The sequence below is a fragment of the Pelmatolapia mariae genome, linkage group LG18 (assembly GCF_036321145.2).
Source record: "Pelmatolapia mariae isolate MD_Pm_ZW linkage group LG18, Pm_UMD_F_2, whole genome shotgun sequence".
Classification (NCBI taxonomy): Eukaryota; Metazoa; Chordata; class Actinopteri; order Cichliformes; family Cichlidae; genus Pelmatolapia; species Pelmatolapia mariae.
In genome coordinates, this window is record NC_086243.1 from 18,984,814 (window position 1) to 19,001,227 (window position 16,414).

The 16,414-nt window shown below is 40.4% G+C and overlaps 1 protein-coding gene across 1 annotated transcript in view; it reads left to right on the top strand.

Annotated features, from left to right (window-relative positions):
• Nucleotides 1–16,414, top strand: part of spidr (scaffold protein involved in DNA repair) — a 45,930-nt gene that overhangs the window by 9,340 nt on the left and 20,176 nt on the right. Inside the window, exons 7-10 of the mRNA XM_063462352.1 lie at nucleotides 186–295; nucleotides 3,218–3,437; nucleotides 9,399–9,603; nucleotides 11,242–11,471. Of these exons, the coding sequence (XP_063318422.1) occupies nucleotides 186–295; nucleotides 3,218–3,437; nucleotides 9,399–9,603; nucleotides 11,242–11,471 (765 nt within the window). The remainder of the gene's footprint in view (nucleotides 1–185; nucleotides 296–3,217; nucleotides 3,438–9,398; nucleotides 9,604–11,241; nucleotides 11,472–16,414) is intronic.

A 16,414-nucleotide genomic window follows, 5' to 3' on the forward strand; every position in this document is an offset into this window, starting at 1 on the left:
GACAGATGGCTTTCTGTAGTCTTTGACAGCTGGTTCTATGCATCAGAAAATCTTTTACTTCACTTTGAAATAAACATTTCTGCTTGTGCGTTGGTTAGACTGCTTGCACTCTGTGAGTTTATCACATTACATCATCTACCTCTGTGGGGGTGGGGGGCGTGCGTGCGTGTGTGTGTGTTTCGCAGTGGAGGTCTGGCAGAAAGGCTGAATCGACTTCAGTGCAGGCAGAGGTCAGCTATCAGCTTCTGGAAGCACCAGTCCGTCTCTGATTCCTCGGCAGCAACAACCACAACAGGTGATCCACGTCACACGAGTCCTCTGCCAGATCACACCAGGATCATGCACACATAAACCTGTGAATCATCACTTAAAGTTTAACAGTGAACTTTGATTTGTGAGTGGGATGAAGCCTGGCTGAAAGGTGTGATTTTTTTTTTTCTTTCTTTTTACCATACATGTGATTGTACTTAGGGGCCACGTTGAGGAAATGCTGGCTGAACTGTGAACTCGACATGTAGGTGACAGGAAGCTGCTTGCCTACCTTTTTTTTTTTTTTTTTTTTTTTCCTTTCCGCGGCGTACCAAACCACTTGCATTGTCTTGTTGTTAAGTATCTCCTCGTAATAGGACATGAGCATTGACTCAGAGGTGACAGTTGATTGTGGAAAATGAAAACGCCCACCTGATCTAACTTAGAGTTTGTGGTCAGTCGATGGTTTGACTAGCGTAACGAGCTACGAAGATGGGTTGAAATGTAGGAGTTTATTTTGACTTGACCTGGTTTCGAAGTCTAATCAATATTTGATCTTTCTTTTGTCTTTTTTGCACAAAGACTTTTGTTTGTTTAGTCTTTTCAACCCATTAATGTCACATGGCTGACATCAGGATTTTTATAAATATAAAAATATATATCTTTTGGTGCAAAATGTTCTTTTTCCGGAACATTTTTCACAATTGAATCTACTACACTCAACCTGCAAACTCCAGGCCAAACAGTCCTCATGGAATCACCAATTAAGTAGCATTAAAAGTCATGTTTTCAGCCTCATACAAAGGCAGTTTTGGCCTCTCTGAATAATTTCCTTCATTATAATATATATAATATATATATATATATATAATATATGGGAGTGATCTTCTTTCTGACTCATACATTTGGATATTAATAAGGCTCAGAGTTCACAGAATGGCCAATTTGACTGACACGTGTGAAGACCTGGTTTGCACCTCTCCACCACGTTTGTGTAGTTGGTGCCTTTCGGAGCATTTTAATGGCATTTATCTGGTAAATCCTATGCTGTGTGGTAGAGTTCAGCCGAGGAAGATTTAGCAGGTAATGGATGCAGGTTGCTAAGGCCTCAGTCACATAGGCCTAGACACTTGTCTGCGATGCCCTTGAAACTTCTGGTCAAAAGGAAAAAAATGTGTATTCCCGACTCATTGGCGAGTGTTTCTTGGAGGTTGCTGTCTGTTGCTAGGTGAACCTGGTCACAAAGACGGTACCGCATTAAAAAACCTTCTTGTGATTGCTTTTGTTGCCCGTGGTTTGCATGACACACATCGAATTTCTCTGCAGACAGTGCTAGCTAGCTGCTGAGCAATAGTGAAAACTGAAAAAGTGCAACGCAAACTGGAAATGGAGAATGTTCGTGAAACCAACACGTTTTAAAAGGTGCTACTTTCACTTTTAAGGCAAACAGTCTGTTCCCGGTTTGTGTCGCACTCTTTACAAATTTCACCGCCATTCGGTCAGTAGTTGGCGAGGGTTTGCAGATAATTTGGTGGCTTCCATACAAACTAGGGTTTCGACTGTGGAAATCTGCTTGTGAATAAAACATTAATATTGAGGCCTCAGAATGCGGTTAGACTTTAAGTTAGCAGTGTCGCAAAAGTTGTTGTTGTTGTCCTTTTGCTGTTCCCCCAACCCCCAACCACACACAGAAGATTGATGCCCCTCCCTGGGCCTGGTTCTCCTTTAGGTGCTTTCCTGTTGAAAAGGAATTTTTCCTTCTCATTGTTGCCAAGTGCTTGATCATAGATGGTTGTCCAATGGGGTCTTCTCTCTATTATTGTAGAATCCTTACTTTACAGTGTAAAGTGCCTTGAGGTAACCGTTGTTGTGAATTGGTGCTAATTAAATAAAATTGAATTCCAGTAACTCGAAGGAACATGTCTGTCATTTGCTTAAGTCCAGTAAATGAGTGAAGCCTGCCAGCCTTAACTGATAACTTAGGACTCCACATTTTCATCTGAATATGATAACGCTGAAACTTCAAATGCCAAGTCCAAAACCAGGCAGTGACTTGACAGTGGTTTCGTTCATATTTTGGTGAACACATAATTACCAATAACAACACTGATGCAGACTGGATCGCCCTGTTCTGTGACATCTGATTGTGATGGTGTGTGACTTATCTACGGTTAATTTAATTCAGTTTTATTTATATAGAGCCAAATCACAATAACAGCCACCTCAAGGCGCTTTATATTGTAAGATAAATACCCCACAATAAAACAAGTATGCAGATGTTGAGTTGTTTCCTAAAATATTGAATTTGCAGGTCAAGAGGAGGACTCGAGTACTCTCTCGGTTTTGGCGTGCTGCCGGGTGTTATTGTAATGATTTTGTTATTTGGAATCTCAATGCACAGAGCACAAATGAACCACTTAACATTCATGTTTGGACAAATGCTTGTTAAAACCTAATACCTCTCCAGCAGTCTCCTTGATCTGATTTATTCGTATCATATTAAAATTCCCCCTCTGGCCACTTACCTACACACACACAATGAGCTGCATTGACTTTGCCCCTTCTCTTCTGCAATTTTAACAATTCAATGCAATCAAGTTTACACACTTCGCTTTCATGATGCCAAGTCTCCCTCCTATCTCGCTTTGGTTTACAGCTGCAGGGCATCGTTGTGATTTGCTCTTCTTAAGTATCTCTGTGGACTTTATAGTTCACGCCAAGCAGCCAGCGTTGTGGTAAAATTCCAAATATTTGTGCAGTCATCCATTGGGATTTACTGCGTCTCATATCCAGCTCAGGCTGAGTCAGTAACGGCTTTACAGATATGCAGTGCAAGTTGTTCTGACGCTAAAAAAGAATTTCATAATGCATAATGAGTCCCACAGAGAGCATGAGTACACTGTGTACACAGACACACACACACACAAGCATTAAACATCTGTGTTGTTGTTGTTGCTCTGATCTCCAGTGGACAGGGCTGGCGTGCTGGTGCTTGAGGTGCTGGAGGTTCATGAGGAGTGCAGCATGCAGTTGGCGCACTGCAAGCACCACCAACCCCCCGGAGACGGCCACCAACACATTAACCCGGTCTCTGAGGAGAGCGCTCGTATGTTGGTGTTATTCAACAGAGAGACAGCTGCACAGCTGATTCCTGCACCCAGTGACATCATCCACATATATCCACCATGGTGAGCAGATGGAGCACAGGGCACACTTTTAAAGCTGACCCCTTTCATTATTTTCTGTTACAAAGTTATAGTTACATATTAAACATGCCTTAAGTTTCAAAGGGTCAGTGTATATAAGAATAATTCCAGTGAGCCAAAACCTTGGACTGCAGGTGGCACCAGTTTTTTCTACTTTTAGCTCTCTGTGATGTCACTGAGAGCAGATATTCCTACTATGGTGGTATCAGTCAGAAAACGAGCGTAGAGAACTCTCTTAGCTGCTGTTCAAACATGAGGGACAGCCAATCAGAAGAAAGCTGGGCCTTACCCAGAACTAAACAGCTTATTTTATTTTTTTAAGATATTTATTTTTGGGTTATTTGACAGTTCAGGAGTGAAGAAGTAGACAAAAAAAGAATGGGAGAAAATACGCCGCAAAGTGCCGTAGGTAGGACTCGAACCCAAGCTGCTACATTTCAACCTTAAGAAATATGGCCGCCTGTTCAACCAGGGGGCTAAACCAGTGCCCAAACAACTCGTTTTAAAAAGAAGACAAGCTGAGGCCCACTAACACACCAGAGTTCAGTATAAGATGAATAAGGTTTAATTTGAACTGTGAATAATGCAGAGTTTGTTTGTTTATTTTGTCTGTGGTGTTAATAGTTCTGTGCTGTGAGCAGCTGTAAGCAGTGTTTTATTTTTCCACTGCACCACTTAAACTGATAGTGAAGATGTGCTCAGTCTGTGGTTAACACATCATAGTTACTTTAACTGCTCCACAAAAAAGCACCACATTTACCAGTGGAAAGCTTTTAGCGTTTACATCAGCTGTGACTTCTCTGATGCACCTGAAAATGCAGCACTGAAGTGTGAAATATGGCTGATTTGTGACGGTACAAACAAGGAGACCGAGCTGAAACTAAACTTCAGACCACAAATATTCAGACAGAACCGACAAAGTATTAAGAGCTTAAAACGGGCAGATAGTTTACATTGGTGAAGTAAACTGGTACATTTGGCCTTGACCAGCCCTGCTACTTAGTGTCTTAGTACAGATAAAGGCAAGGTGTGTGGGGAAAAAACTGTAAGACATGTACACTTGTGAATACAAGATGATCCTATTGTGTCAAAACCAGTTTGCAGCCATTGTTATGATGTGCAAAGGTCAAAAATACAGTGAAGAGAATTAACTCTGGACCAAATTTTGAGGATTTTTTTTAAGTACATAATTTTATGTTATTGTATGATTTAACATAACAATGAATGGATTTTTAAATGTCCTAAATATTTTTTTTTAACTCTTGTATTATTAGGCACATGTGGTTGAATTTGGGCATGTGGTGCAGGAGGGTACTTGATTAAATTTAGAGGTCCCATGTAAATATCAAAAAATACAGAGAAGAAGAAAATCCTCACACTGAGAAGCAAATGATCGAACGACAGAAGAAAAACCTCTGTTATATATTTTTTTTAATGGAATAATGGATGAATTATATCTGCTGTAATAGGCACATAATTAAATTTTAAGAATTGGAGCATGTTTTCTGTTAATGTCTAAAATAGCACTGGGACTGGGTGACACATTTGGGGAGTTATATCGGTCAGTGAAACCATTTTTCCCCCTATCTTTGGTTTTTCTTTCTAAATCATCTCTTGGCCGACGCTCAAAACCTACAGAGCAAAATACACTGTTGCGGGCAATTACTCAATGCACGAGTGACACAGTACATGCAGGGCAAGGAGCTCAGAAGACATTGAATAGGAGGTTTGCTGGAAGTTACACGCCTAAAATCTTTCAAGTTGTACAAATGTGTGTTTTTAAGTGTAAAAACTTGGTGTTCTCATTTTACAATAGTAAATACTCGAGAGCCAGATGTGAAGAGCAGTGCCTCACATGGGGGGATTGTTTTTGGGATTGTTTGGGAGTTGGAGCGAGGTAGCAGTTGACTCCAGCTGTTGGGAGTTTGGGTTGATCTGGAATATCCAAGCTGGCGGAAGCGCAGGGGCCTCCTCAGCGCTCTGACGTCACAAACAGCTCCAGGGAATGCTTCGCATTCCTCTTCCTGGCAGTAGTTAGGTCATTTCCAGCAAGCCGGGGAAAAAACACAGTAGGATTATTTTCTGGAGCATTTGGGAGTAGAGAGTGGAGGGAGCCAGAGGCCTGAGATTGAAAACACATGGTGGTTTGAGAGGATCTCTGGCTTTAGCACCTCTCCTTCCCTGTTTTATTCTCTTCAGCCACAACCGTTTACTCCTTCAAAGCATTATTTTTGCGTGTATCTTAAAATCTTTTTTTGTTTATGTGTGGGGTTGACCGTTTAAATCAATCAGTATTCTGCCTGTATAAAAGCACATCATAACAGCAAGAAAAAGTGGACGTTCTCTGAGTCTAATGTTAACAGCTACAGGCCAGGCCAAAGTGGAAAAAAACAGAAATTAGATGAGCAGCCTGTCTGGTAAAATTCCTCTTATCAGTTTCCTGTGTGACATTCGAGGGGTTAACCACCCCCATAATTCCTGCAACGAGTAGTTTGACTCCTCCCACCTCCCACGCCTTGTTTTAAGTGGGCCAAGGCCCAAGCGGAAATACCTGCAGGGATTATTCACTTACAAGCTGTGACGCAAGCAGTCAGTGCCACTCCTTAACCTGGCTACCTGTCTGATGATGACAACTGCCCACTCACCTGTTCACAATGGATCATGCTTCCTGTAAGGGTGTTGTTCATGTGAATATGAACAGCACGTTCTGCTCTGCTAACATTAGAGTACGGCTTTTACAGATTGTTGTTGTGATCTCTTGTCAGATAACGATCGCTGAGGCTTAATCGTTGCTTGTCTTGTGCTTGTTTAGTTTTGTTTTTTTTTAAGGTTGGCAAAATTCAGCTGTGGTGGAAAAAAACCCCTAATCTCATCATCAGAGTCAGTAAACAAGGTACCGTCGCTCTAAAAATACCACACTTCATGTTAAAAGTCCTGCATTCAGAAGTTTTATTTGTATAAAAGCACTGGCAAACATTATTTAAGGTATTTAGAGCATAGTGCAAATTTATTTAAAGTACACCAGAAATACTTACACTCATTCAAACCACACAGGAATTGGTTTAAGTGCTGCTGAACGACAAAAAGAAGAAACCAGATATTCAGATAACGATACTATTGTATTGATGCATTAAAATGTAAGTATTATTTTAATGTGTTAGCGCCAATAGTGTAGATCATATAACTTCTTTATTTTTGGTAACATTGCATCATGTACTATGTACTGACATTTCAATTTAATTCAGGTCAATTCAGTTTTATTTATATGGTGCCAAAACATAAAAACAGTTGCCTCAATGTGCTTTATACTGCAAGAGAAAAAACCTACAGGTTTAGAGATACAACTTCAACACTCAAGCGTTGTTCACTCCACTGTGAGCAAACAACTGGTGACGGTGGGAAGGAAGAACTCCCTTTTAACAGGAGGAGACCTCTGACACAACCAAGCTCAGGGAGGCACAGCAATCTTCCACAACTAGTTGAAGTGAGGAAAAAGGAGACCATAGGGAGATGAAGACAAAACACAAACCACTGAAAAGAGAAGACACAATTTCATGATATGCAGTAGTGATATATTTAAAAAAAAATAGGCAGGGGGGACACAGTGCGTCACAGGAAGTAAATAACAGTAGCAGCATAGCTAGGGGTCCTTCAAGTTTGCAAGATACAACTCTAACTATCACAAAGGAAAGGGTTACAATTGACCTTAAAAGTAGCAAGTGTCTGTTTCATGAATCCAAACTGGCAGCTGGTTCCACAGGATAGGATCCTGATAGCTATGAACTCTGTGAACCTGTCAGTCTACAGTCTGAGAGTAAAATGCTCTATTAAGATAAAATTACATTATAAGGTCTTTAAAATATCACAGAGATTTCATGGTAGTGGTTATTTTAAGTGGAGACCACCCGAACTCTGCACAATATCTTACTCTTAATCCTACAGTTTTGATTTAGCATTAAAAGCTGTAGACTGGGGGCCATTTTTGTTCATAAAGCAAGCATAGTGTGTCTTGTGTCATAATCTTACGCCACTATAAACTCATATGCTTGTGACACAGCACCTCTGTCTTCTCAGGTGCAACAAACTGCCCTGCTGATAAGCATCTTGCTTTATTAGCCCACGGCTTGGCTGGAAAGCAAAGGAAATAGTAGTATGCACTGTCAAGTGATACTGAATCCAAGTTGAGGCTGTGGTAGAAAATATCCCCTGTGCAGGGTCTCCGGACCAAAAAAGTCTACTATCCTTTGTTTTATGATATAGAACCACCAAGAAAAGAAAAACTTCTTTTCATATATGTGTACTTGATATATACCTGCCATTAAGAGGGTAGATTATTTTGCATTGGATGAGTCACAGATGTCTGCATCTGCACTGGTAAAAACCCATTACTGGATTTTCTCCATAGTCATGTTGTAGTTGGTAGTCTTGCTTAACCAAAAATGCTCCAGGGGATGGAAACAATGCCAGTAACTGTTTGTACAGTCCAGCGCAATCAGGGACAACACTGTGGCAGGAACTCATACCTGTGTTGTTTAGCTTTTTTTTTCTTCTTCTTCTTCTTCTTCTTCTTCTTCTTCTTCTTCTTCTTCTTTTGCTTTCAAAGATTGATTTAGCTCTACTTTACAGCTACAGTCTGTTTAATAATGACATGAGAAGTGGAAAATATTAGAAACACTCATCAGTACTATACAGTAAGGACTAGAAAAAATAAAGCCTCCAAAACTGACCTGCAAATAAAGTAATTCCTGTAAATCCAGCACTCTCAAAGTCTGAACTCTTTAAGGTCACTTTAGACTCCGTTTCATTAAATGTGGGTGTGCATAAACCGTGCGAATCTAATAATTTGGCTTATAAATTCTTTCCCACGGTGTTTTCATTATATGTCTAAACAAATAGTCCCCCCCCCCTCACACTTATCTGCGTGTTTAAGTATCACCACACGTCTCGGGCGAGCTGCAACATGCACAGAGGTTCCAGTCACGGAGTGAATTTGGCTCTGACTCAGCGTTAAGCCATCATCACGGTATTATCAATGTTACATGGGGAAAAATTAGGTCGTAATTTATACTTACCAACAACACAGTACTATATAATTATCTAGCTGTTATCCTATTTTTTTTTTTTTTTTTAATTTAAGCTATCAGGACTGGGGGCACTGAGATGGGCCGTATTTATGTCAATGAGCCAAAGTACCAGACCTGAGGTGTGGGGTTTTTTTTTTTTGTTTGTTTGTTTTTTTGAGGTTTTAAAGGAGTGGTTCAGCATCTCTGTGCCACTTACAGTTGAGTGAAATCTAAGCTGATAGCAGTAAAAAATTAAAGCGAGATCAGCACGTCAGGTCACACATACACACACTTTGCGTTTGATTTTTCATCAGTTCACTCTCAGGCTCGTTGACTGTGACGACTGATGTATTTTTCCACACATGACATCACATTTGGAAAGTATTCTCACCCGCATCCCCCAGATTGAGCACTGCGACATGTAATTACTTGGAAATTTTGCCTTTCAGTAGGTAAAGTAAAAGAGGACGCATGCATCCGTTGCGTTCTTCTCTCGTCTTGGAGGAGGTTAACGTATTTGAACTTGTACTTTGTGCTGGGTGGTACGCAGTGAACAGACCTGTGGAGGTGGCTGGTACCTTATCTGAGTTTGACATTCAAAAAGTTCTCGAGCTAGCAGCCCCCACCCCTCTACGTTTATGCAACAGCCTCTTCCATTTAATTCACAATCTGACTGTTTTCAAGTGTTATCAAGACAATCATAACATAAAGCTGTTTATCTTTGCCCTTCAACTTTATAGATGTTTATTTCATGCAATATTAAAATACCCAAACTCTGTTCCCTGGTTCCTTTTATTAAGAACCAGCATATGAAACGCTCAAACAGCTGCTATACCAGATTTGCCTTGAATCTAAACTTGATGAACTTTACTTGTTGCAGGCAGAGCCTTTCTGTTGAGGGCTTCAGCTGTCCTATTATTCTCAACACACACTTCAGCAAGAAGGTCTTCTGTGCTTCTAAAGCGGCCAATGCGTCTATTCCTAGAGGCCCAGTTTTTGCAGAAAGGCGCATGCCGTATTATTTGGGAAAAACATTCGGAGTGCTGGATGCATGCAGGACCACAGGGGAGAGCAATGTGAAGCAGGTGTGTGTGTTTTATCGCCTTTACAGTCAAGTGTGTAACATTTTATTTTCAGTTCAAAATGTAAAATATTTGTAGACATAAAGAGGAAGGCGTTTTATACAAACCGTATTATGCCTCTGAAACTCCTGTCATCAGTTTAAGAAAATGACTGCACTTTATGATTATGTGTGCAGTAGGTTTCTACTGGCTGTAAGGTTTCTACTCAGGTTTAGTCAATATGTATAAACACAAAACACTCGGAGGCTTGCATCAATGTTTTTATGACTTTATAATTATGAAATCAACACTGAAAGTTGTTTTTTTTCCCCCAGGTTTAATCATGCTCACTTTATACAGATCTCAGATATAAACAATAAATGGTCTCAATTGGATGCGGAATCACTCTATTCTGCTGCTGTAGCAATCAGAAGTGATTGATATATGTATATGTTTGATTCACTGAGTGAGTTTTAATAGCAGTACTTTCATGAAGTTTAGTTGATCAACTAAAAAAAGAATATTTAGCTGTTTTCTCCTTTATGGAGCTAAGAAAGGCAGAAATTGTAGCTCTCTTTTACTTGTGAAGGATCATACATGGACAAAAGTATACACAGGTGTATAAAGTCCATGCAGTCTGCTTTTACAAACATTGAAGCTCAGTGAATTCAAGGATGATACTGTAATAGGATGCCTTTGTTACAGTGAGTCAGTTTGTGAGATTTCCAAGATATCCCACAATCAGCTGTAAGTGGTATTGTTATAGAGTGGAAGTGTTTAAAAACCACAGCAACTCAGCCAAGAAGTGCCAAACCACGTAACATTATAAAGTGAGGTTACCGAGTGCTGAGACATATGGTGTGTTTAAAAAAAATTAAATAAATAAAAAAGACCCACTATCTGCAGAGCTGCTTGCCTTCTCTGACATTAACATCAGCACAAAAAACTGTGTGCCAGGAGCTTCGCGGCACAGCATTTCCATTGGCCAACCTCCGCCTGTGAAATGTGTAGGTGGCCCAGTACTTTTGCCCATATAGCTTTTGTAGTCTTTTTTCATTTCTTTGTCTGAGTGTTTTAAGAACAGTGTAAACTGGCCATGTTTGTCTGTGTATTTATGTATTGTTTATGCATTTATCTTTAAAAAAAAAAGTCTTAATTATTTAAAAACACAAACAACCTTAAAGTCTAGGAGCTTATTGCACTCTACAACAACAAAAATGTATCTTATACTTATATTTGAATATATTGGTGAGTGTCAGATAGTGGATTTCTAATAATAAGACATGCCTGCATTTTTTTAATGTCTTTTAAAAATATCTCTAAATATCAAATAATCTATTGATTATCTTATCAGTGAATGAATTGTTTTCTTATCACTAACTTGGAGATTCAATACATGTATTGTTTTATCCAGTTAAAACCCCACTGAAAGACAGTTAACTTTGATTTTAAGCTCAGTAAGAAATCCAGATGTTCATTCATTCATTCATATCTGAGATGTTGAGACAAGTGACAGTTGACCGTTTATGCCTACAAACTTATCAAAGTACTTATCAGCGTAATCTTCCACCAGTCAGCTAACTGATTAAATCACCTATTCAGCTCTGAAAAGTCACACTTTGGGGCGATGTGATGTTATTTTCTTGTTTTTCTCTGTTACAGGTTGCTCAGTGCAGTTTGGGGCCTTCTGGAGTTTTGACAAGACACTGCGTCTCTCTCCTGGAAGCTATCGAAGGTCTCGGCCAGGCTGGCTCTGTGGAACAAGATGTAGAGGTGGTTGTGCAGAGAGTTTACTCCATCCCCATTGCTGACTGCTCTCCTGTGTCCATCCTCAAACCAAGACTTCCCCTCAGGTCCTCCACAGCTCCTCCTGCAGAGAAAGGCAAAACAAGGTATTGTTGGGCGAGCTCATAATTGGGATCCCAGGGAGGCCTTTTGGTTTGTCACTTGAAGCCAGAAACAGCTGGGAAAAATGAATCGTATTTTATCTGCTGTGAGAGCTCTGCCCCAATTGAGATTATTCTTTTTGTTCAAATTTCATGCTAGTTTCTTTGCTCTCGGGCTTTGCATGCTTCTCCTCGGTGGCACGATGTGTCTCAGCGGTCGAGCTATTGTTCACAGCACAGCAGGCCCCACAAAGTGCTCACGCTGTCTCCAGCCATATGGCATTGCTTGACAAAGGACACAAACATTTCTAATTGAATCCAGCCCCTCTGTGAATGGTTCTGGCCAATTCTCAGGAAAGACAGCATGATGTTTTCAGAATCTCGTGCACCAGCAAGTCTGAGTTGAATTGTTGCCCGTTCGCACTCCTCTGGGTGGAGCAGCTTTGTAGCAGTTTTTTTTTTTTTCTTACCTTAATAAGGGGAAACCAGAGTGTTTTTCCTTTACATGTTAAAACATAATTCCTCTTGGTACTGCAGAAAATGTATGGTCATAAACAAATGAGGCAGATTTGTTTTTCCTTCATTTAATCAGCAAATAATTTAAGAATCTTTTTATTCATTTGTTTGTTTGTTTTTAAAGACAAAACATTAACTCTTACATCGTGTGTCGCCTGTCAGTTATTTATCTGCAGTCTTCAGAATCTGCTTATGGACTCTGCCGTTTCGGTAAAATAGCCTAGTATCCTCTAGCATTCATTGACCAAAAGAGTTGCACAGTATAACCCAATTTGCCATGTTTCCCCCTAGGGAGGCGTTCAAGCAACAACCTGGTCAGATACCTGCACCACTTTTTCTGGCTTTTTTTCACCAGAAAGGTGCAGGGATTCCTCTTTTGACTGGGGATTTTTCACCAGGAAATCTATGTCCTATTATGTTGGAACCACAAACCCATGTTTCTCTGGCGTCCTGCACCCAAGAAATGTAATTACACATTTGGTCGATGCTGCCCGCGACTGTTGTGATGGGCCTCATTAGTATTGGACCAAATATCACATTGGACGTGAGGCAATCTACAAATCACTAGAAAAACTTAAGCTCCACCCCACAAAAAAATAACCCTAACAAAGAATGGGTACCCAGAACGCAAAAAGTTCCAGCATTTTATTTGTTTCTAAGTCATCGGGACACCACCACATAGTAAATAACCCATAATGCACAAGCACAAGCGTCAATGCCAGCAAAGATGTTGGCAAATTGTGCGTGTTATGCCGTAGGCTCTATAACGATTCCTCACTGTCTAAATCAGGCCTGAGTCTGTGTGTGATCCCTTTAGTCACAAGCTCATGGCTGTGGGTAAGAGTAAGCCTCTGGATAGACTTTCCTTCATCACAATGACAGACTAGTAATCCAGCTGCCAAGCTCCAGGTCCTGTCTGCCCTCAGTGATAAATAAGACTGTGAGCCCTAAAACTAACAGAAAAATAAATAAATAATGCACCTAATTGGCTCAGGTGAGGATATTCTTCTCCCTTGTAATTCACTCCCAAATGGCAGCATTACTGACCCATCCTACCTGAAAATGCATACAGTGGCTTGCAAAAGTATTTGGCCCTCTTGAACTTTTCCACATTTTGTCACATTACAGCCACAAACATGAATCAATTTTATTGGAATTCCACGTGAAAGACCAACACAAAGTGGTGTACACGTGAGAAGTGGAACAAAAATCATACATGATTCCAAACATTTTTTTAAAATAAATAACTGAAAAGTGGGGTGTGCGTAATTATTCAGCCCCCTGAGTCAATACTTTGTAGAACCACCTTTTGCTGCAATTCCAGCTGCCAGTCTTTTAGGGTATGTCTCTACCAGCTTTGCCCATTCTTCTTCGCAAAACAGCTCCAGCTCAGTCAGATTAGATGGACAGCGTTTGTGAACAGCAGTTTTCAGATCTTGCCACAGATTCTGGATTGGATTTAGATCTGGACTTTGACTGGGCCATTCTAACACATGGATATGTTTTGTTTTAAACCATTCCATTGTTGCCCTGGCTTTATGTTTAGGGTCGTTGTCCTGCTGGAAGGTGAACCTCCGCCCCAGTCTCAAGTCTTTTGCAGACTCCAAGAGGTTTTCTTCCAAGATTGCCCTGTATTTGGCTCCATCCATCGTCCCATCAACTCTGACCAGCTTCCCTGTCCCTGCTGAAGAGAAGCACCCCCAGAGCATGATGCTGCCACCACCATATTCGACAGTGGGGATGGTGTGTTCAGAGTGATGTGCAGTGTTAGTTTTCCGCCACACATAGCGTTTTGCATTTTGGCCAAAAAGTTCAATTTTGGTCTCATCTGACCAGAGCACCTTCTTCCACATGTTTGCTGTGTCCCCCACATGGCTTGTGGCAAACTGCAAACGGGACTTCTTATGGATTTCTGTTAACAATGGCTTTCTTCTTGCCACTCTTCCATAAAGGCCAACTTTGTGCAGTGCACGACTAATAGTTGTCCTATGGACAGATTCCCCCACCTGAGCTGTAGATCTCTGCAGCTCGTCCAGAGTCACCATGGGCCTCTTGGCTGCATTTCTGATCAGCGCTCTCCTTGTTCGGCCTGTGAGTTTAGGTAGACGGCCTTGTCTTGGTAGGTTTACAGTTGTGCCATACTCCTTCCATTTCTGAATGATGGCTTGAACAGTGCTCCGTGGGATGTTCAAGGCTTGGGAAATCTTTTTGTAGCCTAAGCCTGCTTTAAATTTCTCATAACTTTATCCCTGACCTGTCTGGTGTGTTCTTTGGATTTCATGGTGTTGTTGCTCCCAATATTCTCTTAGACAACCTCTGAGGCCATCACAGGGCAGTTGTGGAGCTGTTTTGCAAAGAAGAATGGGCAAGGATTTCAGTCTCTAGATGTGCAAAGCTGGTAGAGACATACCCTAAAAGACTGGCAGCTGTAATTGCAGCAAAAGGTGGTTCTACAAAGTATTGACTCAGGGGGCTGAATAATTACGCTCGCCCCACTTTTCAGTTATTTATTTGTAAAAAATGTTTGGAATCAAGTATGATTTTTGTTCCACTTCTCACGTGTACACCACTTTGTATTGGTCTTTCACGTGGAATTCCAATAAAATTGATTCATGTTTGTGGCTGTAATGTGACAAAATGTGGAAAAGTTCAAGGGGGCCGAATACTTTTGCAAGCCACTGTATAGCTGTCCTTACTTTTCTTTTTTTGTTTTTTTGTAGGTATATCATTTACGGGATATATCTAAATCATTGTGAAACTGTTTCTCTGGCAGATATTTGCTGTTTTTAGTCATTATAATACTACAGAAGGGCTGTGTGTGGATCGTAAGGGCCCAGAACTTACAGTTTGTTCACATGTCTTTGTATTTCCACTTCTGAGTTGTTATTCTAATATTTGTGGACTGTGAAAACGATGGGAAACTGACAACCTTGTGCTCTTCTACTGTGAAGTGTATTTGAATGGCAGTTTGCCCTCCTGGGCTCGCAGAGTCACCCACCTATGACATTGTAGACAACTATTTTGCTGGCTAATAACCAGTTAGTTACACTTTGCATAAATCGAATAGATTTTTACATTCAGAGACTCGCTCGGTTTTGGGGGGTTTTCACACATATATTAAGAGTGTGAAAAACCCTACAAATATGACTACAAATATTTCACAATAAAAACCACTTAACTAGACTGCTTTTAATTTGAAAAGACTGTATTGAGTTTGTACTGTAATATACCAAGGGCACTTGTTGATGAAGTTCCAGCTTTGTGTTCTTGTGTTCAATGTAATCATTAGCCTTTTCTAACCCTAATCAAGTAGTTTGATTGTCTAAACTCAAAGAAAGAATTTGAAAAAAAAAAAAAAAAAAAGCAACTGAAGTGTTAAAGTAATTCCAAAGAAAGTATAAAAACGATGTGTGGGAAGTGAGCTGCGGTCTCTGGTATGAGAGGAGTAATTACTTACGTCATCCTGACCAGGCTCCAAAAATATGGACATATTTTGTCCTTTTAGACCTGGAACAGCATCACTTTGTGTAGCTGGATGTGAATGATTAGCTATGACACCAACAATAAAATAGTAAATGAAGAAAGGGAGAAATCAAGTTCCAGGAACATAAATCTGATTACATTTCGTAAGTATTTCATGGTCTGCCTTGAGACTTTTTACATGTTTATGATCCTCTGACAGTATGGATCATCTTTCCGTAGACTGAGTCATTTGGTCATTAAAGTTTATTTGGTGTAAACAGGATTATGGGAGCATAACACTTGTCCACTAAGGATGGGAAGTAGCTTTTCTTTCCCATTTGATTCTGATTAATTCACCAAATCGTTCGCTTCCACTTTGCTGAGCATCACCAGTAAGTCATGTGAGCGAGGTACAGGTCTCTCCTTCAGCCATGGCCAAGTGGTAGCCGCTCAGAGTCTCACATCTACTAGCTTTTCTTTGTAGACATGTTTGAAGCCACCCATAAAATAAAAAAAAAAATCCTTCAAGCTTTGTTTTTGTTTCCAACAATGCCTGAGGTAAATATTTGTCTCCTCAGTTACCAAATGTCCTACTTTGTATGTAGCGTTGCATACGAGTGCGGCAGCAAATGACGCAGATGAGAGCGCCAAGACTGAACCAAAACATTGAAGTTGCAATGAAATGAAACATGCTCGAATGCTCAGTAGAGCTGTGGTTAACTACCAGGGATGAGTAATGAATCTGTGGATTTGCCACACATAAAATGCAGGTTTGTTTCCACTGCAGATACAAGAAAATCTGTTTTTTGTTGTTTCATATATGCTAAATTATCAAAAATCTTCCAGTCTTACTGAAATGACTTGTTTGTGTGGTCTTGTAGTAGTTAACAAATCAGTAAGTGCTATATTTGAAGCAAATCCAGCAAGTATGACCTTTAGTTGCCTTGGCCTTCCCCAGGCGTGTTGTTTTT